We start from the raw sequence: 26,442 nt of genomic DNA, 5'->3' as shown, positions 1-26,442 counted from the left end.
TATTCCCACTCTATGGGTGTTGTAGACACTTACGAGTGGAAATAGTCCCTGTTGATCGGCATGCTGACCGTCGGGATAGTGAGATGGCGGGATTTTGGGGAAGGGCATGTGACCGTTGGTCTGCTGACCTCCGGCCCCATGAATACCATCCATCTAGCTACAGTACTTAATAGAAAGGCTGCATTCTGCTGAATGTGTGTTCAGCTCACAGAAGGCCTGGTGCACTAGCGCACACCTTAGCGTGCAAGCCCTGAGACACCCACTATCTGCGCAATGCATGCGGTAACACCTCCTGTGGTTCAGTCTGCCATCGGCGCTCCATCGCGTGCACCAGCGACACTTGCACCTGCCATAGCGCAGTATATCCGTCTGAAGTGAACGCAGTCTCTTTGGAAGCAGCGATACGCCTGAGAACGCCAGTGCTTTCACTGACACGGCCGTAACCTTCCCATAACATGCACATCAGACAAATTATTTGTGTTCCCAGTGTCCTATATGTGCAGGCAACATGCAGAGTCGTCAAGAGCTGTGATTGGCCCAGGTACTGAAATGGGTGTGCCTAAATTTCCAAGAAGATGTGGCCATGCCCCCCTTCAAAATGTTAAAGAACTGTGTGTAGGGGGCAGCTGCAGGGGACACCCTATGGGGGTATTCAAATAGGTCCGTTTTTTTCGCATAGGTGAAAAAATGGGACTTTTCACTACATTTAAGTAGAATGGGGATTCACCTTATTCAAAAGCAGGGCTGTATTTTTCACCTAGGTGAAAAATTCAGCAGGAGCGAAAAACATGTGGATTGGCAAATGCACGTTTTCTCACCTGCGTCGGCAAAAACGCGGGCCGTTTTCGACAATTTGGAGGCATTTTTCGCCATTGCCTTTTTACTTAAAAAAAAGGTGAAAAGGCATTGGTGAAAATTTCCCTAAAAAATGGGTGAAATCAGGCCTCAACTGAATAGGCAGGGGGGCAAATTCAATAGCTCCTACATTAATGGAGCTAATTGAATACCCCCTATGGGGTATATTCAATAAGTGTCGGAAGCTGCCGTCTTGTCGGAAAGATGGCAGCTTCTGACAGATTTAGGTCAGAAGGTATTCCGACCTATTCAATGCCGGGCCATTTTTTCCGACAAGTCGGGAATTCCTGACTTGTCGGAAGCCACGTGGATTGTTGTATTAGCTGTGGATCCATGTGTCCCGCATCAAATTCAACACGTTTTGGTCCAGGTTCCGGAACCGGGGAGATGAGACAGGGAAAAAAGGTCAGCGGGGACGGGACCATGGGGGGTCATTCAGAGTTGATCGCACGCTGCCGATTTTTGCAGCGCAGTGATCAGGTTACTATTGCGTGTGCGTATGCACCGCAATGCGCACGCGCGTCGTACGGGTACGAACAGCATTCTAGCGACGATTCCATTCGCACAGCCGTTCGCAAGGAGACTGACAAAAAGAGGGTGTTTATGGGTGTCAACTGACCTTTTTCTGGGAGTGGTAGGGAAAACGCAGGCGTGTCCAGGCGTTTGCAGGGCGGGTGTCTGACATCAATTCCGGGACCGGACAGGCTGAAGGGATCGCAAGGACTGAGTAAGTTCAGACCTACTCAGAAACTGCAAAAAACTTTTTCGTCCCCCTCGGCTGCACATGCGTTCGCACACTTGCAAAGCGAAAATACACTCCCCCATGGGCGGCGACTATACGTTTGCACGGCTGCAAAAAGTAGCTAGCGAATGAGGGCCCATGTGTGGAGACGAGCGGGGACGGAGTGGCGTTAAAATAGATAAATCCCTATGATCCTCAATTTCTTATTGCCGCAATAATTATCGAGACCAAGTTGCAATAATGAATGCATATGACCCTTAGTCAGCCACCATGCACCCACCCTTGCTGCAAGACTGTTCCATCCATCAATTAAGTATAAGCGTGGAGTGATATTCCCAGACTCAGTCAATCTGTGGTTATTCAGCTTTAGAAAATGTTTAATTCTTTCTTGTCTGTAACACAAACCACATCATCTAATTTACTAACTCTGGATGGTTTCATTATAATCAAGCGTCATTGTTACAATATCGCCAAAGGGGCCATTAGGCAGGAAAGGCCTTTTTATAGTTGAAGCATTTTAGCATTCCCATCTCTCACCAGCCAATCATATCTACCGTAAACATTCCGATTCCATAAATCACCGACTGTTTCCTCTCCACAGTGAAGTACGATGCCTTCTAATGGGACCCTGAGCACCGGTTGTCTGAAGGTTTTCACTGAGCGAAGGAATTCAAACAAAGATATTTCTTTGCCTTTCCAGAGTAAAGAAGCTGTCCCTTAAGGCCTGGGAAATACTTTAGTATAATAAAACCCTGACTATATACATATGGCTGGTCGTCTGGATGTTTATTCTGCCTTTGAAAAGATCCAGCTCTCAGTGCTGTCCAGCTGCACACTGACACATCTGAATACGTGGATTTTGGGCAACGCAAATGAAACATTTTACGCAGAATTAGCTTCGAAAGATGCCAGATTTATTCAGCACCGGCCCTCATTCAGATCCTGGAGGATCTGCGGCGCGTGCTGCAAAGTACACGGGACGGCATCAAACTGTCTGATGCTGTTTGGAGGCGGGGAGTGGGCGAAGACGACCTCAGTTTCTCCAAATGGAGGTGTGTCGCTGCCGTTGCGGGGAAGGGATGAGGCCAGGATCTCCGTCAAAGGACTGAGATTTCCTGGCCTCTGTGTAGGTCTTGTGGTGGCCGGTTTGTGCGATCCTATGGGACTCGCAGCCGGCTGATGGTGTCAGAGATCATCCGATAAGCAGGAGGCGTCTACTTACATCAGATGCACCCTGCTGCATTACGATATCAGAGTATCACTGCTGCTTCCATGTAAGCAGCAGCAATTGCAACTCTAACCACATCTGCATGAGGGCCACTGTCCAGTCCTTATCCACAAAATGTGTCTAAATTGTGGCAACACTCTAAGCTGAACCTGCAACTGCTGGGATGGCAAAACTTAAGTCTTTAGTACAGGGCTGGCCAAACTAGTCCTCAAGATCTACCAACAGTACACATTTTCCAGATCACCTAGCTGGTGCACAGGTGTAGTCATTACTAATTAAGATGTGCTGCATTCATTCCTAACTGACAATTCTACAGGTCTCCAGGAGGCCTGGAAAACATGAACTGTTGGTAGATCTCGAGGACCGGTTTGGCCAGCCCTGCTTTAGTAGGTTAAGTATAGAGGTAAGAGAGATGAGGGTTCAATTCCCATCATGGCCCTAACTGTGTAGAGTTTGTACGTTCTCCCCGTACTTGCGTGGGTTTCCTCCGGGTACTCCGGTTTTCTTCACAATCCAAAAATATACTGGTAGGTTAATTGGGTCCCGACAAAAAATTTACCTTAGTGTGTGTTTGTGTGTACAGTATGTGGTAGGGAACATAGATTGTTAGCTCCACTGGGGTAAGGACGGAAGTGACTGGCCAAATATTCTTTGTAAAGCGCTGCTGCATATGTGTGCGCTATATAAATATCTGGTAATAAATAAAGTAATAACTAATAATCAAAAAGGGGGGAAGGAACTGATAAAGATAGACCTAGCTCAATGGTCATATCTACCAGAACATCTTAGTCCTTCACACCCTGTGGGCTCTGTATTGCCTTCAGAGTTTCCCGTTTGGGAATATCAGCGGAGAAGTTGCAGGACACTCCATGGCTTTGGCAAGCAGTGTGTGGGGGGGGGGGGGGATTTCTGTCACCAGTCAAGCCACCTAACTGGAGGAGTTCAAGCCCTCATGAAGCTGAGGAGAGGGGAACCTAGGAGAGATTAGGATAAAGAGCAGGAATGAAGGTTTGAGAGTTGGCAGATAATTTGACGGTGTGGCATAATGTTTGTCTGCAGAGACTTTAGACAGTAGAGTGCACCGTAGTCCTACAGAGTTAATGATGGCAATGCTGCAGATGAGGCTCATGGACAGGAGAAAGCCAACCAGTGACGGGGTCTCGGCCCCGGTATCTAACGTGGCCTGGTCAGGTGGCACAACTGACAAGACTGACATGTACTCAGTTCCACGGTTTCACATTGTAGGGTGTATTCATGAAGCAATGAAAAGTGTGGAGAAGTGAGCCAGTGGAGAAGTTGCACATGACAACCAATCAGCATTGAGGTAACATTTATCATTTGCATACTACACTGTTGTATGGAGCAGCTGATTGGTTGCCAGGCAACTTCTCCACAGGCTCACTTCTCCACTCTTTTCACTGCTTCATGAATAGACCCAGGGCCAGATTAACAATGGGGCGGATGGAGCTCCAGCTCGAGGCCTCCACATAAAAATAGGCCCATCATTATAACTAGCCACCAGCTGGCCACATGGTCAGCCATAAATCACAACTATTAAGATTGCATTTCTATTTTTCTCACAAAATTATGCAATTTTATATATTTATACATCAGGGAGACATTGGACCTGATAGTGTAGGTGATGTACACGCCCACATGGATCTCGCCACACCCACACAGCACTGAACACACCTCCCCGTTCTCACAATAGGCCCATGAATATTTTCAGCTCCAGGCCCATGTGGCCCTTAATCCGACCCTGAATAGACCCCTGTATCATTAACACCTTGGTTGGAAAATGGGCATGAACGAGTCAGGAAGTAGAGGCTTTGTCACACATCCCCTCACCAGTTAAGTTATCGCAACTCATCTTGACAAGCTCTTCACCTATTACCTATAGCAACCCGAGATCCCATGCAACTCAACATGTTCACAATTACTGCGATTAGTTCTCCCTGGTACTTTATCTAGGAGTACTGATAATTTGACTGATGATGGTTGGAATGATGGAATACTAATGTAAATGACACTCTGACCTGAAGGTACTATGACAGCGAGGACAAATGGTGCACCAATAAGAGACAGATGTTTGGCTGATATGTTGGATGAAGCGGAACCACGCACAGCTGTAGTGGCTGATTTATAATAGAAGTTTGCAGTAGGATGTAAAGTGTGAAAGAATAAATGGTTCAAGCAGCAAATAAGCAGAGTAGGAGTCACAGGCATAAGTCGATCCAGGAAGAGAATCCAAGTCACTGGCAAAAGTTTAGTGCATGTAGCAATATGGAAAATGCAGAGTCACAGACACAGACGGTGTCAGGCCAGACAACAGTAAGGCAAAATTGGGGTCAAAGGCAGCATACCTCCCAACATAGTACTCATTATGTTGTGGCCAAGTCCCCTAGTAAGAAGCAACCCTCCCCTCCCATGACAATTGCTGGGACTTGGACATGTTTTAAGTAACAACCCCATTCATTATTAGGAGCCCAATCGGAAAAAGGAAAAGTTTTCAGTGTTTGCTTGCGGGAAACGGGTGTAGTAGGGTATGCCAGCTACGTGCGCCACGCTATCTATTCTCCCTCCAGGGGAGTCGTGGACCCCCAAGAGGGAGAAAAAGTGTCGGTATACCGGGTGTCTTGATTCCGGCGCCAATATACTGTGCGCTGGGATCCCGACAGCCGGCAAACTGAAGACCACCCACGGGAAACAACACCATCTTCAGATGGTGTTGGTTTCTGATTTCCTGCTCCTTCCTTTGGAAGGAGGACCGGGATTGCGAAGAGGGATCTGAGAAGATCCCTCCCCTGTCTCCACAGTGCTTGGCCTGCTGTGACCTCAGGTGACACATGTGTACTGGGCAGGCACAGCATCAGTAAGAATCACTGCTAGTATAGTAGCAGTGTTACTGATTGCGGGGACAGATGCTTTTCAGAGCAGCTGTCCCTATACCAAAGCACTTGCTCTAGTAATTAAGTATTCATTGCTTCAACTTGATACTTAATCCGGCCCCCAGGTGATCAACAGGACCCTAATAACCGTTCACATTGAGCAAAAAACCCGGGATATCTCTGGGGCAAGCCGGAGCTACCTGGGAACTTTGTGAAAGGGTCTACCTCGGGTCTGAATTGCCGGGGCCCCATCCGTAGTCGCTACGGCGTGTATTGTGCAACTCGGCTTATTCAACCAGGGTAGCCTTTTAAAGTGGCTGATTGGCTGTGTATGTCGAGGTCCACTTCAAAGTAGTGTCTACAGTCACTTGCAATGCAGATATGGATGCAGACGCAGATTCAGTGTGAAAGGGTTCGACCCAAGAATAACTCAGGACAAAGGTGCAATGTGAAAGGGGTATAGGAGCTAAAATCCAAGTCCAACCTGTGTTCAATAACCTGGGCAAAAGCAGGGTGGAAAGTACCAGCTTTGGTGTGAAAGTGCCATAAGTGTCATATGCATATGAGGTTATATTTTCTTGCCAGTTTAGTAAATGCTTACTAGCCATATTTTCAATATTTTCAATTAAAAAGGTAATTAAATACAAACACCATCGTAGTAGTCCAGAGGCAATTTCAATTAAGTAATCCGTGTATGAAGCTGCGCTAATGATTTAAGTATTATAAGTTGGAAGGGTAAATACACAGCCAATCAGGAACGGTTAGATAGAGTTATTGATACTCATCATCATTGTGTATCATTGCACGCCCACGTCTAATAATTATGCCACAGCTGCACTCAGCTTACACCTGACCTCTCCTGCGCAAAGGTACAGAAGTCAGTGATACACCAAATCCTGGAAGTTAAATTCTACATACACATTTTTGTTGTGCAAACATAGTATGGTAATCAGGGTGGACTGGCCCACAGGTGTACAGTGGAAATCCCCGTTGACCCCCAACCATTGGAGGGCCACAACCATTCCCTTGGGGGTCAGCAACTTGGCGGATCAGGATCATGGATTAACTTAATGCTTGGTTTGTTTCAATGGAAACGACACCAAATTTAGCCCTCCTGCCTATCAAAGTGGGTGGTCCTGGCACACTCCTATCCCTTCCTTTATAAATGGACCCTTTTCTTTTCATGTCCTCTGTAATAGTTGGCCAAGTCCTGTGGTGGTTGGCCACACCCCTTCTGGTGGAAGACCACACCCCTTGTGCCTGGGCCCCTTCTACTGCATTCCCTGGAGGGCCCTTCATGCTCCAGTTGGGATGTAGTTGGAATCCCGGCACTGGCGTTTCTATAATGAGTCCAGAGGGGGCCCACACCGCACACACTGCACCCATTTGTAAAATACTCACCCCTCCGAAGTCCAGCGCCGGCATCCGCAACGCCGCTAGAACACAGTGAAAATGGCCCAGCGGCCATTATCACGGCGTTCTGCGCATGCGCAGTAGAGAAATCTCAGGGAAAATGGCCGCCGCGCCATTTTCCCAGAGATCTGCGCATGCGCAGTAGAGTCTGAGCCCTCTAGTGCTCAGACTCTACAGCGCTCCGGGCAGAGAGGAGGGGGCCCGACGGAGGAGGCTGAACACAGGCCTCCTCCTCTCTTAAAACGCCCCTGAATCCCGGCGGTCAGAATACCGCCGCCACCGTTATTCCCACTCCTGGGTGTCCACGACATTCATGGAGTGGGATTAGAACCTGTAGCCCACAGCGTGGCAAGAGTAGCGAGCCGTCAAGGGACTCTGTTCTGCTCGTCCCCCTGCGGGCATGCTGACGTTCGGGATTCCGGTGTCTGTATTTTGACCGCCGGGATTCCGACTGCCGAGATCCCGTACCCAACCCCCCCAGTCCTACACTGATGGTAATACTGGTGTACATTACATTGAACACCCTGCACCAGTTATTGTGTTGGACCTGGAGGTCACCTGAGCTATATTACCGGTGATTTCTTTGGAAGAATGGCACCAGTACAATACTTCTGAAGAAATTAATTAAAATATGGCACAAGCGCATTATTTCCAAAGATATTGACAGAAATACAGGGGGTAATTCCAAGTTGATCGCAGCAGGAATTTAGTTAGCAATTGGGCAAAACCATGTGCACTGCAGGGGAGGCAGATCTAACATGTGCAGAGAGCGTTAGATTTGGGTGGGTTATATTGTTTCTGTGCAGGGTAAATACTGGCTGCTTTATTTTTACACTGCAAATTAGATTGCAGATTGAACACACCCCATCCAAATCTAACTCTCTCTGCACATGTTACATCTGCCTCCCCTGCAGTGCACATGGTTTTGCCCAATTGCTAACTAAATTCCTTCTGCGATCAACTTGGAATTACCCCCACGGTGCAGGAGATAACACAGATACTGTGCAAGAGTCTTTGTAATCTTCTGATCTTGTGCTGCTGCCATATTGTAAGAAACAGAGGCATACCTCCCAACATTTGATAACATTTATTCATGAAAGCTGCGCCCTTGAATGAAAAAGGGGCGAGGTCTCATCGGAATTGGGGCATGACCTCGAGGGGGTGGGCGTGGCCTTGTGGTACGTCCCACCTTTTCCATATTTTGGGGGCGTGCCCAGCGGGACTGTGCCGCTGAAACAGGGATAGTTGGGAGGTATGCAGGGGTCCTGTCATATCTTGTAATGCCCCACTGATTGCATTATGCCATTCATCACCTGATTCACTTCATCATTAAAAATAACATTAAAAATAACATTGGAAAGATACCCGTTAGTCATGTAATAAGGGTAAATGTATGAAGCAGTGATAAGAGCGGAGAAGTGAGCCAGTGGAGAAGTTGCCCATGGCAACCAATCAGCATTGAAGTAACATTTATAATTTGCATACTATAAAATTATACAGAGCAGTTGATTGGTTGTCATGAGCAACTTCTCCAATGGTTTACTTCTCCACTCTTATATCACTGCTTCATACATTTACCCCTGTGTTCCTTAGTTTTAAACTGTGCTTTACGTAGGCCTCTATTACGTACAGGAAAGCCATGAATGCAACTAATACTGCGGGAAGACATGTCTAAACAGCAACAGACGTGTATTATGTTACATACCCTTGTTTTGGCTTACCTACGTTTCCTGTTACATCACTGCTTTTATAAGATAGGTGCCTGCTCAATAAGATAATATCCCACAAAATATTCAATGTCAGTCTTCTGCTAAATTAGAGGTCATGGTATAGAATCATAGACTTACCCAGGTCAGAGCACTGTACCACACGCAAGTGGCACTGGCACCCAAACGGACATATGTCGAAGCCAGGTATGTTTGTTCGGCCTGTGGGTAGTGAGGCATTAGGAATTGTACCAAAGCCTGAGCCATCCTCAGCGGCCTCATCTTTCATCATTGCAAATCCATCATCCATGGAAAAGTCCCAGAATCCTCTCTGTTCAAAAGGCAGGGCGTTGCAGAGGATCACCCAAGCGCACAGGAGAAGTAAGGTTTTCATTATTCCAGGGGATATCCTTAAAAAAAATTAAAAAAGAGTGTATGAAATTAATTGGTCAGTTGTATAACGTATTTCCAAGTGGTAGTTTATTGTGCTTTAAATTTTATTTTCCAATTTTTTTTCAATTCACCTCCACTGTGTAACAAACAAACATATACAACCTCCTAATAATGGCTGCGTCCAGAGCTTTCCTTTGAGTGCCTCTCGCCTACACAGTGGAGAAGCCATTTTGGGGGTAATTCCAAGTTGATCGCAGCAGGATTTTTTTTAGCAGTTGGGCAAAACCATGTGCACTGCAGGGGAGGCAGATATAACATGTGCAGAGAGAGTTAGATTTGGGTGGGTTATTTTGTTTCTGTGCAGGGTAAATACTGGCTGCTTTATTTTTACACTGCAATTTAGATTGCAGATTGAACACATCCACACCCAAATCTAATTCTCTCTGCACATGTTATATCTGCCTCCCCTGCAGTGCACATGGTTTTGCCCAACTGCTAAAAAATTTCCTGCTGCGATCAACTTGGAATTACCCCATACTTGCCTACTCTCCCGGAATGGCCGGGAGGCTCCCGAAAATCGGGTGACCCTCCCGGCCCCACGGAAGAGCAGACAAGTCTCCCGGTTTTTCAGTACCCCCCTGCCCGGCCGCCCACTTTGAGAGTAAAGTGGGCGGTCCGGACAGTAGATGACGCGATTCTTGTTGAATCGCGTCATCATAGTCACGCCCCCTGCTGTAAAATGCCGGTTATAGCGGCATTACAGAGCGGGGGGCGTGGCTTAAGCAGTGTCCCACTGTAACCCCGCCCTCGTTCTGCCTCTGCCCCCTCCTCCGCCACACCCTGTTACGCCTCCTCCTCTCATCATTGTTCAGCCCAGCCCCTCCACTGAGCCGTCCTGGCAGCTCTCTCCCGGAGAGAGCTGCCAAAAAGTAGGTAAGTATGAATCACCCCCTTTGTCGTAGAACAGTGGGAATCTCATGCCCTCCATCCATGAGGAGCTCTACTCAGCAAGTGCCTCAGGTTCTTCAGCTTTTCAGCCTACAGATGCTGAAACAGAAATTGCTCTGCAAGATGGCTGGTTGGAGTCCGTTTGGGCACAAGTCGTGGTTAGGAGCAGCATCAGTGAATGGATTGTGGGGGTAATTCAGACCTGATCGCAGCAGCAAATTTGTTAGCTAATGGGCAAAACCACGGTGGTCATTCCGAGTTGATCGCTCGCTAGCAGTTTTTAGCAGTCGTGCAAACGCATTGTTGCCGCCCACCGGGGAGTGTATTTTCGCTTTGCAGAAGTGCGAACGCCTGTGCAGCAGAGCGCCTGCAAAAAACATTTTATGCAAAATAAGACCAGCCCTGTAGTTACTCTTTGTGTGCGTTGATTCTAACATTGGAGGGATGGCTTTTGACGTCACACACCCGCCCAGCGTTCGCCCAGCCACGCCGGCGTTTTCCCTGGCACGCCTGCGTTTTTCTAAGCACTCCTTGAAAACGGTCAGCTGACACCCAGAAACGCCCTTTTCCTGTCAATCTTCTTGCGGCCGCCAGTGCGAATGAAAACGTCGCTAGAACCTGTGCAAAACCACAAAAGCCTTTGTACCCGTACGTCACGCGTGTGCATTGCGGTGCATACGCATGCGCAGAAATGCCGATTTTTAGCCTGATCGCTGCGCTGCGAACAACGGCAGCTAGCGAACAACTCGGAATGACCCCCTATGTGCAGTGCAGGTGGGGCAGATGTAACATGTGTAGAGGAAGTGAGATTTGGGTGGGGTGTGTTCAAACTGAAATCTGAATTGCAGTGTAAAAATAAAGCAGCCAGTATTTACCCCGCACAGAAACAATATAACCCACCCAAATCTAACTCTCTCTGCACATGTTATATCTGCCCCACCTGCAGTGCACATGGTTTTGCCCATTAGCTAACAAATTTGCTGATGCGATCAGATCTGAATTAGGCCCTTTGTGTGGTTTTAATGCAGTCGCCATGTGTCCAGCACTAGAGGCTCAGAATACCGTTAGTGGAGACCTTCTGGAAAATGCAATAAACCCACATATGCTTTTCTATGACAGTTTCCCTAAAAATAAAAGCAAGAAAGAAAGGAATAATTTGTCTAAATTCTGTGGTATGACCTTTGCCTTAAATGCCCATTCTGTATCTGAATGTCCATCGAAAATAGCTGGCAAATTATAGCTTGCGACCAGCTGACGACTCACAATTATAGGTGCAAACTGTCCAGGGGAAAGTTACATATTGAGCAGAAGTAGCTGAGTTCTCTTGGGGCATAAGCTGTAATTGTAATTTAGAGACACTTGTTTGCGTAGTTGGTGTAATTAGACATTACTGACCAGAGATAGAGGTAAATGCAGCCGTCATAGGGGGTCATTTTGCGTTGATCACAGTAGCACGTTTGTTAGCAATTGAGCAAAACCATGGGGGTCATTCCGAGTTGTTCGCTCGTTGCCGTTTTTCGCTATGCTGCGATTTGTTGCTAATTGCACATGCGCAAGGCACGCAGGGCGCATGCACTTAGTTATTTAACTAACAACTTAGCAGTTTTGCTGTGGATTCTGCGGCGCTTTTCAGTCGCACTGCTGATCGGTGAATGATTGACAGGAAAGGGGCGTTTCTGGGTGGTAACTGAGCGTTTTCCGGGAGTGTGCTAAAAAACGCAGGCGTGTCAGGGAAAAACGCGGGAGTGTCTGGAGAAACGGGGGAGTGGCTGGCCGAACGCAGGGCGTGTTTGTGACGTCAAACCAGGAACTAAACGGACTGAGCTGATCGCAATCTGTGAGTAGGTCTGGAGCTACTCAGAAACTGCAAAGAATTATTTATTAGCAGTTCTGCTAATCTTTCGTTCGCTATTCTGCTAAGCTAAGATACACTCCCAGAGGGCGGCGGCCTAGCGTGTGCAATGCTGCTAAAAGCAGCTAGCGAGCGAACAACTCGGAATGAGGGCCCATGTGCACTGCAGGAGGGGCAGATATAACATGTGCAGAGAGAGTTAGATTTGGGTGGGTTATTTTGTTTCTGTGCAGGGTAAATACTGGCTGTTTTATTTTTACACTGCAATTTAGATTTCAGTTTGAATACACCCCACCCAAATCTAACTCTCTCTGCACATGTTGGCCCTCATTCCGAGTTGATCGGTCGCAAGGCGAATTTAGCAGAGTTACACACGCTAAGCCGCCGCCTACTGGGAGTGAATCTTAGCTTCTTAAAATTGCGACCGATGTATTCGCAATATTGCGATTACTAACTACTTAGCAGTTTCAGAGTAGCTCCAGACTTACTCTGCCTGTGCGATCAGTTCAGTGCTTGTCGTTCCTGGTTGACGTCACAAACACACCCAGCGTTCGCCCAGGCACTCCCACCGTTTCTCCGGCCACTCCTGCGTTTTTTCCGGAAACGGTAGCGTTTTCAGCCACACGCCCCTGAAACGCCGTGTTTCCGCCCAGTAACACCCATTTCCTGTCAATCACATTACGATCGCCGGAGCGAAGAAAAAGCCGTGAGTAAAAAGACTTTCTTCATAGTAAAGTTACTTGGCGCAGTCGCAGTGCGAACTTTGCGCATGCGTACTAAGCGGATTTTCACTGCGATGCGATGAAAAAGAACGAGCGAACAACTCGGAATGAGGGCCGTTATATCTGCCACCCTGCAGTGCACATGGTTTTGCTCAACTGCTAACAAATTTGCTGCTGTGATCAATTCAGAATTAGGCCCATAGGGGGTCATTCCGACCTGTTCGCTCGCTGCGTTTTAACGCAGCAGAGCGAACGGGTCCCTGCTGCGCATGCGCCGTAGTGCGCCTGCGCATGCGGGACGGCCGGAGGCCGTAGCAGGATAGCGATCGCCTCTGCCTAATTGACAGGCAGAGGCGATCCATGGGCGGGAGGGGGCGAAACGGCGGCATTTAGCCACCGTTTCGTAGGCGCGGTCCGGCCAACGCAGGTGTGGCCGGACCGAACGGGGGGGGCGTGCCGCATCGGCTGCGTGACGTCATACGCAGCCGCTGCGGGCCAGGGAGCGAGGAGTAGATCCCGGCCAGCTCGCTAAAGCTGCGCTGGCCGGGAGTTACTCCTGAAGTGCAAAGGCATCGCCGCTGTGCGATGCCTTTGCACTTCTGCGAGGGGGGGGGGCCGGACTGACATGCGGGGCGGACTAGCCCCGTGCTGGGCGTCCCCCCGCATGTCAGAGAAGAAGATCGTAGCTGTGCAAAATTTTGCACAGCTACGATCAACTCGGAATGACCCCCATAGTGTGTATGCAGCAGTGTTTTACCACACCTTATTTATTGCACCATGTAACACTTTGAGTATTGGTGTAACATAAGTGATAGTGATCTGCCTGGGTAATTAACGTACACTTCTCCCCTAGCTCACTATTGCTTTAATGTTTTGAAAAGACCACTAACCCCCTTATTCCCCTTTTTTGGTTGAGTCATTGACCATGAAGGTAAAATCTGATATGATTATTTTGTATATATGTAAAATTAGACAGATCTTATTATTCTACAACTTGTTACCCTGTACACTGATACCCCTTTCACACCGCACAAATAACCCGGTATCGACACAGTATACTGCCAGGTTGACGTGGGTCGCTGTGCGGTGTGAAAGGGTCAGTCCCGTATTCCTGGGTCGCCTGACCCGTTAATTCAACTCGGGAATAAAGAAGGATTATTCCCGGGTTATTACCGGGTCAGGTGCAGTGTTAACGGGTTTCCCGGGTCGATGCGACCCGGTATCCGTCCACAGCAGAGGCGGCACAGATCTGATCTCATCTCCTAGCACCGCCTCTGCCCCCGCCCCTGATGACGCTGCAGTCCCCAGGTCGGGGAGCCAGTTCTCAGGGTCCAATGCCGTGTCGTACCCGTGAAGGACCCGTTTCCAATTCTCGGCTGCGACCAGGCATTTGCGATCTGAAAGCGGTATAAGAGAAAGGAGCCCCCTCCACTATGATAGAGCATCCTCCTTGGCAGGGCTGCCAAGAGAAATCATGGGCCCCGGTACAACATCTCCCTGCACCCCCCCTCCTGTGACCACAACATGCTGGGGGCATGGCAACACCTCCTTGGGGGAGTGTGTAGCACATGAGGAGCACCAACTCTCAGGAGCATGCCCCTGGCTGGGCCCAGGTACTTTTCAGGGGGCGTGGTGTAATCACAGGAGGCGTGGCAATGCACCCTTAGAAATAAATAAATAAAATTATTTTTAGCACCTCCCTGGCCACACTGCAGCCCAGTACACAGTGGCGTGTGCTGGGCTGAGGAAAGGAGCTGCAGCTGCTACTGCTGCCAGGTAAGGGGTGGACCTGGGCCCCTCCATCAGACCTGGGCCCAGGTAAATTGTACCCTCCCCCCCCCCCCCCCTCTCGCCAATGCCACTTGGTCTTTTCCCACACCTCTGCTTGCTGGATAAGCGATAATTAAATGTTTAAATACAGCTACATTTGTAGCTATCTGTCACCTGGGGGCACAGCGGCCATGTATGGTTTGGGCTGTCACCTGGGGGCACGGCGGCCATGTATGGTTTCGGCTGCCACCTGCGGGCACGGCGGCCATGTATGGTTTGGGCTGTCACCTGGGGGCATGGCGGCCATGTATGGTTTGGGCTGTCACCTGGGGGCATGGCGGCCATGTATGGTTTGGGCTGTCACCTGGGGGCATGGCGGCCATGTATGGTTTGGGCTGTCACCTGGGGGCACGGCGGCCATGTATGGGTTGGGGACTGCCTATTGTATGTTCCTTTCATTTTAATCTTACATTATGTCAATCATGCTGTTTAGTTCTTATTGTAATGTGATTATGCATTTGTTGTATATCTGTGACACAACTTGTGCTACTGTACACTATTTTCTCTCCAACGAATAAAAAAACTTTGAGGGGAAATAAAATATCATTTCTTTTGCTGGAGGGAAAGAGGAGGAGGGTGGGTTTTCTTAGGCTTCTGCTTCCAGGCTCGCAGTCCAAATTTATATAAAAAAAAAATGAACAACATTGGGCCCCACTGATGTTTGTAAGTAAAGCAAAGAAAAAACCAGAAAGTACTGTAACTTTTCGTCTGGAACAAACCATGCTGCAATGTCAGGGGAGCAAATACACTCATATGTTTTCTGTGCAGGGTAAATACAGGCTGCTTTTGCATGTCGCCCACAAATGTTAGACAGTTTTATTTTTACATTGCAATTTAGATTTCAGTTTGAACACACCCCATCCCAATATAAATCTCTGCCCTTCTGCAGTGCAGCATTGTTTTGCCCAGTTGCTTGCTATTTTGCTTTACTTACAAACACAAATCAGGCGCTGTGTTGGGAATTGGTTCATACACATCTAGATTGCATTTTATACAAGACCATACATAGTGATGCCAAGCAAGGCTGTTTCTAGCCAATTTGGCTCCCAGTGCGAGATTCAAAAATGCGCCCCCCCATGACATAAAAAAATGTGCCCCCCCCCCACACACACACACCTAGATAAAAAAAAACTCGCGCGCGCACCCGGCAAGGGGGTGTGGCCTCATCTAAATGGGTGTGGTCTCATTTAAATGGGCATGGCCTCGTCTGAAAAGACTACCTCACAATCCAGTTTTTGACCCTGCTCCAACAGATCACGACCACCACAGGAAAAAAAAATCTACCATATTAAGCCCCACACAGTAATGCCCCCTGCACCATATTATGCCACACACCGCAATGCCCTTGATACATTAAATCCCCACACTACGGCAGGCAAGAGTCCCCATTTCACACATTACGGCAGGTGTCCCCATTTTACACATTGAGAGAGAGAGAGAGATAGAGAATACTTACAGAGGCGATTACCGCTCTTCGGCCCGCCTCACCAGTCGCTCCTCGCGCCGGCCCTTCCCTCTTCCTAACTTGGATCCCCCTCTGTACTCCGCTCGGGGGGGGGGGGGGGAGTTTTGCGGAGTGACGGGGCTGCGTCGTGACGTAACGACGCAACTGCGTCATTCCGTGAAACTCCGCCCCCCCGAGCGGGTTACTCGGGGAGAAATAGGAGGGGGAAGCAAGGAGCCACAGTTAGTGAGCGGCGGGCGCCCAGTGCGGTTGCACTGCTCGCCTGCCCCAAGAAACGGCCCTGACGCCAAGAGGGATGGGGGCGGGTACAGATCACCCGGTCCTAGAATTGTTGTAGGGGCCCGGCCTGGAACGCAGGCCAGATGCTGAGGGGAACATATATCCCCTTTGTAGCGTGTGGCCAGCCATGCATAGTATTTATATAATTTTTTTGGGAGGGGGCATGGGTCTGCATCCCAGATTCGGCCATGTTCCTGTCTAGTTTTACGTCTGGAGTGACAAGAGCGGTGAGTAAAGAAGCGGCTTGTTAGTGTTGGTTACAAATGTGCATGTCGCATTACACTATTTTTGCTAAATATAATAATGTAATAAAGTGCCATAAATCAGAGAATAATGTCTGGATAATGTCGTTAATAAATGCGGAAGTTACATTTATGTTGTAAAATATAATTAAATACACATTAATATTGATCAAATTACATGAAATTAAATACAGACATCTTTTATTTTTCCCCAATTAAAAATCCTTTCCTCCCCAAGTCCAAATGGAAACATCAATTAAGTAATGCAAATGAACAAATGCAACTTAATATAGCGTAGCAGCGACACTGATGAATTAATCAGCGGGTGATGCCAAGCCGCAATCACCCAGTGAGACGCTGCTAATTGTCACCATACAGTGTGCGGATTTCCCCAGTAGCTCTAGAGATACAGAGCCTGACACAAGGGCATATTAAGAAATCAGAGGGCCAGTGTGCAGTCCCGGCCCCCTACTCTTTAGCAGACAGCGGCAGTGACAATGACTCTGAGCCAGGGCCGGATTAAGCCTTGGAGGTGCCCGGGGCACTTAAGACTGGGGGGCCCCAGTGAAAGGTGGGGGGTGTATACTAGATTGTGCATACCTCCCAATATGTCCCATTCCAAGACGGACAAAATGCTGTCTGCCTGAACTTCTCACTTAATATCATACTTGCCTACCTGACCCTCTCCATGAGGGAGAAAATTATCTGTTCCTGGACTTTCCTTGTAATGTATGATTGCCATTACCTGTGGTGAGCTAGTTAATTGATAAGAAAGGGGTTTCACCACAGGTGATGGCAATCATACATTACCAGGAAAGTTCAGGAACAGAGCATTTTCTCCCTCATGGAGAGGGTCAGGTAGGCAAGTATGCTTAATATATGATTGGCGTCACCTGAACAAATGTATTTCAACACAGGTGATTGCAATCATAAATTAAGAAGGAAGTCCAGGTAGAGAGCATGTTGTCCTTCCTGGAATGGGTCATGGTGGGAGGTATGGATTGTGTATATTAAATTTAAACCAATGGTGTATATTAGTTTTAACTAATAGTTTAGTAATGGTTGGATACTGTTTATAGCTCCACCTAATTGAAAGACAACTATTTTGTACAATTTTCTTGTAGTGTTACAAAAACAACTCAATCTTAAAATACACATAGAAAAATAAAATAATTTATCTGGCCAGATGCAAGAATATCAGCAGCCTCTGTACTACTTACACACTGGGACAGGAGTCAAGAAGACTCTGTGTGTGTCTGTATCTCTAGACCCAAATGGTTTAGTTGCATAACAGTTTTACACAGGACTCAGACACCCAGGCATGGAGGAGGAGAAGCTGGGATCCCTGTGTCACTTACAGCTCTCTCCACCCTCCTATCTCTCCTAAAGCTCTGTCGCTAGCTCATGAAACATGATACTCCTATGTCTCTGCCTGCACTGCATACTATCCTGCTCGCATTCTAGCTGCTAGTTCTGCTGCTGCTTAAGAAGGAAAGCTAGTGATGTCAGTGTGCTCTGGCTGCGGGGCCCCCTGACACAGGGGGGCCCGGGGTACAGTATGCCCTGTTTCCCCCCTTAATCTGGCTATGCTCTGAGCACTAGGTGATCTCTGGCAGCCATTTTCCCTACTGTGCATGTGCAAAATGCTAGGAAAATGGTGCAATGGCCATTTTTCCAGCTCTTTGCGCTTGTGCAGTAGGGAAAATCACCAGGAAAATGGCTGCCACTACATTTTTCCGGAGACATGCACACCACCTAGTGCCCAGAGTCACTGCCGCAGCCTAGGGACTCCGGATAGGTAGGTATTGAAAAAATGGGTGCAGGGTGTGTGGCGTGGCCCCATCTGGCCCCGGGGGCCGTGTGCAGTGGCCTGACAGGTGTGGCTCAAGGTTACCTCAGCAATACCTACATGAACACACCCTTACTGTACTAGGATTACATTTACCTGCACTATCCCTCCCCTATTCTGTCTCTCCTGTCATGACTAAGGGTCGATGCTCTCAGTCTCTGTACGAGTTGCATGCGCAAGCGTCCCAATGGTTGCCCTTTACATGCAGAGATCGAAATTTCACGCAGATCTAGGTGACCGTCTGAGTGGAAACAGGAGGGGATGGCTATCCAGACATGGGCATGTGTCATGGTCTGCGAGTGGCACGGGCAGCCATATTCAGTAGGAGATTCTGTGCCTCTGTAGGGCTGGTGCAGTCTTTGTTGGTGCAACCAAGGGTGAGTTTTAATAAGCGCAGTGGTGGATTAGTGCCGCAGCCAGTGGGCGTTTCTGTAGGAAGACCATCGGCCGCCACATTAGCACTGCAGTAGCATAAAGTCTCAGTAGCAGCTGTGGAAAAAACGCAGTCGCAGCTGCGTACACTGGTGAATCAGGCCCTGACTCTCCCAGATGAAAATATGTGCATGCTTTTTTTTTAGTGCACATGCATAGTACTGAAATGCAAATCTAACAGATGTGCGTCCATTTCTGCCTCAGGCTCTCTGTGACTGACAATGTTGGGAAAATGATATGAAAGGAGAGATTTGCGTACATGTTTATGACAACGACTGTAAAGAATGAAGGGAGAAGGTATCCATCAAATGGTTCAAAGTTTTCATTTGCAGCGCCTAGAAATTTTAGAGAAATCCATTTTTTGTGAAATGGATTATTCCATTGCCCAGAGTGTCACGGGCAGCAGAGGACAATGCTATTTTATTGCATGATGGGCCATTACAGTTATGGCAATTTATGTTTATTGGAAATCACCACCTTCCCAGTATGAGCAGGGCCCCCTCTTTTAAAATGCCACGGCAGGCAGTGCTCTTCTTACTGGTGCTGGTTGCTCCGCCCCCTCTGCATAACATTGATACATGCTCGGGTAGACAGAGTTGGCACAGACTATTGGGTAGACAGGGTTGGCACAGAGTCAGGGGCGTTTCAACAGAGGGGGCTCATGTGCACCTCACGGTGGGCCCCGCCTCTCCCCAGAGGTGTAGCTAGGCACCATGGTGCCCGGAGCAAGGGTATGTTTCGGCGTCACCATCCCTGCACTGAATTGGGGCCTGGCCAACATGTGGCATGTGGTGGCATGTTACATTTGAAAAGAAAAAAAATCTAAATTGGTCACTGGGCCGGTTGTAGACCTTGTGGAGCTCAGGGCAAAAGTTTCCTCTGGGTAACCCCCCAAATTTAAAACAGGGACAGTGCTTCATGGGGAAGGGGCGTGGTCACAAAATAGTACCAATTCACATTACACCGCACAGTAGTATATGTTATTCACACTACACCACACAGTAGTACCCCTTATACACATTATGCCACACAGGAGAGCCCTGACACACGTTACAGCACCCAGTAGAGCCCCTTATACACATTACACCACACAGTAGAGACACTTATACACGTTACACCACAGAAGAGCTGTTTATACATGTTGTGCCACAGTAGAGTCGCTTATTCACATTACACCGCACAGTAGTATCTGTTATTCACACTACACCACACAGTAGAGACACTTATACACGTTACACCACAGAAGAGCTGTTTATACATGTTGTGCCACAGTAGAGTCGCTTATTCACATTACACCGCACAGTAGTATCTGTTATTCACACTACACCACACACTAGTACCCCTTATACACATTATGCCACACAGGAGAGCCCTGACACACGTTACAGCACACAGTAGAGCCCCTTATACACATTACACCACACAGTAGAGCCCCTTATACACATTACACCACTCAGTAGAGACACTTATACACGTTACACCACAGAAGAGCTGTTTATACATGTTGTGCCACAGTAGAGTCGCTTATTCACATTACACCACAGAAGATGTTATACATGTTACGTTGCAGCTTCTAATGTATAGAGAGGTGCTGCAGCATCAGTGTATAGAGAGGTGCTGTATCAGCTGGGGCAGAGAGAGGTGCTGTATCAGCTGGGGCAGAGAGAGGTGCTGTTTCAGCCGGGGCAGAGAGAGGTGCTAAGAGAGGTGCTGCAGCAGCCGGGGGCAGAGAGCGGTGTTGCAGGATAGAAGTAATCCTGCTGCACAGTGAGACAGTGAAACTTATACAGTGAGACATATAAAGAGGGCGGGCAGAACTCCGGGATGTGCCGGCTGTCAGTGTCTTCTGCTGTCACCTCTGGCCTGCCCTGTTCCCTACCTAGTCTCCTGTTCCAAGTCAGTGTGTGCCCCCTCTAACTGTTTTCGGCGCCCGGAGCTCGCGCTCCACTGGAGCCACCATCGATACACCCCTGCCTCTCCCCTGCTACAGCCACAAAATCCAGTATAAGAGATGGAACAGAACTGCTGTGCAGGCCCAGTGGTGTCAGCTTCTCCTACTAAGTCTGCTGTGTGTGCGGATTTCAGCGCAACCAGAGAGCAGCTGCCAGCAAGAAGAGGCAGGTGTCTTACCTTGAGCTGGGAGAATGTGTGTGTTTAGAAAACTCAGTCCCTCATTCATCATTGATTGCATTTGCAGGTTTTTTTTTGGGGGGAAATAGATGTATTAAATGTGAATATTTTTTTTTGGGGGGGGGGGGTGAAATAGGGTTATTTATTAAATGAGCGCGAAATTCATTGAGTGATGGGGCTGTTTGGGGGATATAAATATGATTATTAAATGTGATTGCTATCACGAGCCTACAACCCAATGTAAGGGCAAACACACAGTATCAGTGACTAAACTGAGCTATAAACCAAAGACATGGGCAGGTTTGAAGCTGGCGAGGGAATGTTGCAGAGAAGAATGGCATAGCAGGATTAATGTTAGAGCAGACGTGAGAGGAGGTAATCGGGGTGTAAATCATGTTATTACATGAACCACATTAAGTTGGGGGTATTGATATAGACTATTGGGATGATGGACACAATAGGTGCACAGCAGATGTTAAGGTGACTGCAAAGCACTTAATGATGTGTACCCAGCATGACATCACAGGATGGAACTCAGCAGGGGAGCGGCATCAGCAAGTGCATACACACTTGCCGATGCCGACAGTGACGGTGTGAAGACAGGGGCCATGCCGCATGGCCCTCGCCAGCGATGTCGCCCGTCAGTCCTGCATGTAGGACTGACGGAGGATGTAGCTGATGATGTACCGGAGCGCACACTGTCGGTGACATAGCGGGTACAGACTAGACGATATGCCTGATATCGTGTAGTGTGTACCCATCCAGAGAGACCTTAACCAGGCTGCTGGGTTTACTGGTAAACAGCAGGTACAGGGTAATGCTGGAACACAGTGGTAATGCAGGGGTGTAACAGTTATCAAGCACAGAGTATTGCAGCAAATAGGTGTCTCACCTTAGGCGCTAAGTACTGCACATGCACAGTACTGTGACACTCTAAAGGCCCATACAGACGGGCCGATGCGGGAGAGATGTGTGCTGAGCGAACCGCTCAGCACACATCTCTCCCGCCGCTCAGCACAGCGCGATGTGTGCTGAGCGTGCGGGGGGAGACGGGGGTGGGCGCTCAATTCACCCGGCGGGTGAAGTGAGCGACCCGCTAGATTGGCCTGCACGGCAGGCCAATCTAGCACCAGCGATAGCGATGTGCGGGGCTGCGCATCCCTATCGCTGTAGGTGGTACACACGGAGCGATAATGCTTAAATTCTAAGCAATCTAGACAGATTGCTTAGAATATCGCTCCGTGAGTACCCCCCCTTTACACTGTAAATATGGCTGCAGTTGGAGGTTTCACCTCCCTGCAGACTCTGGGTCCTAGTGCCTGGAGTTTATGCAGCATAGGGGACAGTGCAGAGTGCTGCTCTCCTAACAGGGGGGTGGTAGGAGAGATTGACCACAGCACAAGGGTATGAGTTATCCATGCACAAACAAATCATAAACTGGTCACATATGCAGCGATATCAGACACTTGGCAGGATATTGCAGCTTATGGGGGTCTATTTACTAAGCCTTGGAGAGAGATAAAGTGGCAAGAGATTAACTGCCAACTAACCAGCTCCTGTCTTTATTCAAACATAGCCTATAACATTGAAGTTAGGAGCTAGTTCGCTCATACTTTATCTCTCTCCAAAGCTTAGTAAATAGACCCCATGGTCCCAAAGCCTTTGATTGAATCATTATGGTCATGTTGATAAATGTGGTAGGAAGACGATGACCATAAACTCATAAACTTGTGTATGCAATTATTTCCAGACCACACTAACAGGCTCCGACATCGGCAGAAGTGATTTTACGCCTGTTGCCAAACTAAGAATTGATGCAAACTGCGATTATTTGCACATAAACACATGCACTGTATTATGACAGAGATAAATGAGTTCTTTACCAACACTGGGCCTAATTCAGACATGATCGGTGCTGTGCGATTTCGCACAGCAGCCGATCAGGTCTGAACTGCGCATGCGCTGGCGTTTGGCTGCCGTTTTAGGGGCACGGTCCAGGCAGCGCAGGCTTGCCTGGAACGTGCGGGGGGCGGGCCGCAGTGGCTGCGTGACGTCACACGATGCCGCTGCGACTCTCACAGCGACGAGTAGCTCCTTGCCAGTGTGCAGGAGCTGTGCTGGCTGGGAGCTACTCCTAAAGTACAAAAGCATCGCCGCTGTGCGATGCTTTTGTACTTATGGGGCGGGGGAGGGCCTGACATGCGGGGCGGACTAGCCGTGTGCTGGGCGTCCCCCCGCATGTCTGTGTGACTGATCGTAGATGTGCTAAATTTAGCACATCTACGATCAGGTCTGAATTAGGCCCATTGTACAAAGGTAGTTAGGCCCTCATTCCGAGTTGTTCGCTCGCTAGCTGCTTTTAGCAGCATTGCACACGCTAGGCCGCCGCCTACTGGGAGTGAATCTTAGCTTAGCAGAATTGCGAATGAAAGATTAGCAGAATTGCTACTAACTAATTCTTTGCAGTTTCTGAGTAGCTCCAGACTTACTCACAGATTGCAATCAGCTCAGTCCGTCTAGTTCCTGGTTTGACGTCACAAACACGCCCTGCGTTCGGCCTGCCACTCCCCCGTTTCTCCAGACACTCCCGCATTTTTCCCTGACACGCCTGCGTTTTTTTGCAAACGCCGGGAAAACGCTGATTTACCACCCAGAAACGCCCCTTTCCTGTCAATCATTTACCGAACAGCAGTGCGACTGAAAAGCGCTGCAGAATCCTCAGCAAATCTGCTAAGTTTTTAGTTAAATAACTAAGCGCATGCGCCCTGCGTGCCTTGCGCATGCGCAGTTTGCAACAAATCACAGCATAGCGAAAATCTGCAACGAGCGAACAACTCGGAATGACCCCTTTAGTTGTAAGAATATCTAGCACAGTGTAGGGCGGTAGCAGAGATTACAAGTTATAATCGGGCCTACAGAACTAGATGTGCAGGAACGGTATGGAAAGTGTTCAAGACTGGAAATAAAGGCACAACAGATGTGACTTCAGCGGCAGGAAGGCAGGAAGTTTCCGCTGCCCTTACCTCATGTGTTGTTCTGAGCAGGCTGCTAAGTGGGAGCAGAACACACAGCAGGGGGAAGCTGAGATCGTGTATGACAGCGGCGTGAGATAACCACATTCAGCCGTGGTACATGGCAACTGATATGGGCCCTGGCGGGATCACTATTTATGGGCCCCTACACCTAATTCTCTGATGCCTGAAGGCAGCACACAGCCTCTTGTAATGTCCATTGTTGATCATTAAATAATATACACTGTAAACAGTGGCAAACGCAGGATTTGCATGGGGGGGGTTTCCAGAACTGGGTGGAGCCAATCACGGGGGTGGGGACTGAGGTGACCCAGTATATGCTGGGTCCGTAAAACTAGTGTGTGTATCTACACATATATATACCGTGTATATATATATATATATATATATATATATACAGTATATATATATATATATATATACATAAACACATATACATAGCATATTAAACATGCATACATATATATATATATATACACATACAGTACACGTATATATACATATGTATACTGTATATATCATATGTGTGTGCGTTTATATGTATGTATATACATGTGTATATAATATATGTATGCACATGGATATATATGTACTGTAATTAAAATAAAGTAAACTTTTACTGCACTTACAAGTGCCACCAGGAAGACAGCAGGCTGCAGAGGACGCTAGACAGCCATTAATAATACTCATGCAGCTAAAAAAACAAAAACATTGGTTTTTTTTTAGTGGAGGGGGGTTTCTGGGTGCTCGGAAACCCCCCCTGGGTGCGCCACTGGTAAAGACTCATAACCTAGGTAATTGCAACAACCAGGAAGAACTATTCGCCATGGTTACCGGTAGAGATGTGGGCTGGACCATTTTTGCTGGATTTGGATTTGGCTCCGATTCATCGCCTTGCTTTGGATTTGGACTTGCATTTTTTTTATTTTTTTTCAAAAATTTACTCAAAAAGCTAAAATCACATAATTTGTTCCTAAAGTATTATTAACCTCAATAACATTCATTTCCAGCCAATTTCGACCACCTCACAGCCCATAATATTGTTTTCACCAATATTGGCCAAACAATGACGTTTGGCCTCAATGTGGGATCCGAGTCTGTCTGGAACACCCAAGCCGCGGCTCTGGTGAACTCGGATCCCCAATGTTCGGAGCGGTCCGGACCTCTTATCTCTAGTAACTAGAATACACAGCATTCCAAGCTCAATGTGTCCTGATAATACGTTCATCACTAGTAAGTCTGAAGGTGGAGGACTTGGCTTAGGTATACCACTCCGAAAGGGGATCCGGTCTGAAGATCGACAGTGTCTAGGTCGACAATGTTTAGGTTGACCACTATAGGTCGACAGTCACTAGGTCAACAGGGTCAGAAGGTCGACAGGGTCAGAAGGTCAACATGTTCTAGGTCGACAGGTCAAAAGGTCGACATGAGGTTTTTATTTTTTTAATTTTTTTTTTTACTTTTTCATACTTAACGATCCACGTGGACTACGATTGGAACGGTAATCTTGCCCGAAGCATGGCGAGCGGACACGGTGCACTAATTGGGGTTCACGGTCACTCTACGAAGAGAATAACACCAAAAAAACCATCAAAAACTCATGTCGACCTTTTGACCTGTCGCCGTAGAACATGTCGACCTTCTGACCCTGTCGACCTATAGTGGTCGACCTAAAGATTGTTGACCTAGACACTGTCTATCTTATGATCCACACCCCTCAGAAAGTCCCTGTACTCATTTCTTATTCTATCTCCCAGTGTTACTCTGACTTACGTCTTAGGAAGTTCTTCCATGTAAATACCCTTGGTGATATGTACTAAGCCTTGGAGAGTGATAAAGTGGAGAGAGATTATGTACCAGCCAATCAGCTCCTAACTGTCATGTTACAGGCAGTAGCCAGGATGCATCAATGCTTATTTTTTTTGCGGTCAAACCTCAGAAAGTGCCGTTTTTTGGAGGTTTGGACGCTTTTGCCTATGTACCAAGCTCCAGAATGCGATAAATTCCGGAGCTTGGACCTGGTGGGTATGTGCTCAGTGCACCCTGCTCAGAGCGGCTCCTGAGTCACCTCATCAGCATCACGGACGCGGTGTCATGTGATGCAGATGAGGAGAATCGGGAGCCGATTTGCGCTGTATGCACTGTGCATACAGAAAAGAGAACACAGCGCCCGCCAAGGAACAGGTGTTGATAAACGCTGTTATGCTTGCGATGAATTGCTTAATGCATGGCATGCAAAATGTGACGATTGATGCATCGTATCCTGCGTTTGAAAAATGATAGGAGCTGATTGCTTAGTAGTTTATCTCTCTCTCTACTTTACCACTCTCCAAAGCATAGTACATGTGTCCATCTAAGTGATAATGGGCATGATTCGAGATGTACGCAATGTCTATTTTGTATGCAGCTGAGCGAGTTCTTTGGCAGTTGCGGATT

General features: G+C 48.0%; 1 protein-coding gene across 4 annotated transcripts in view; it reads right to left on the bottom strand.

Moving 5' to 3' along the window:
- BGN (biglycan) overlaps positions 1 to 26,442 on the bottom strand; it is a 132,035-nt gene that overhangs the window by 33,072 nt on the left and 72,521 nt on the right. For all 4 annotated transcript variants that reach the window (XM_063936319.1, XM_063936317.1, XM_063936320.1 and 1 more), the window contains exon 2: positions 8,974 to 9,242. In XM_063936319.1, the coding sequence (XP_063792389.1) occupies positions 8,974 to 9,226 (253 nt within the window). In that variant the 5' untranslated portion in view covers positions 9,227 to 9,242. The remainder of the gene's footprint in view (positions 1 to 8,973; positions 9,243 to 26,442) is intronic.

This window comes from Pseudophryne corroboree, chromosome 8 (genome assembly GCF_028390025.1).
Source record: "Pseudophryne corroboree isolate aPseCor3 chromosome 8, aPseCor3.hap2, whole genome shotgun sequence".
Taxonomy (NCBI): Eukaryota; Metazoa; Chordata; class Amphibia; order Anura; family Myobatrachidae; genus Pseudophryne; species Pseudophryne corroboree.
This window is presented reverse-complemented; position numbering and strand designations above follow the sequence as displayed.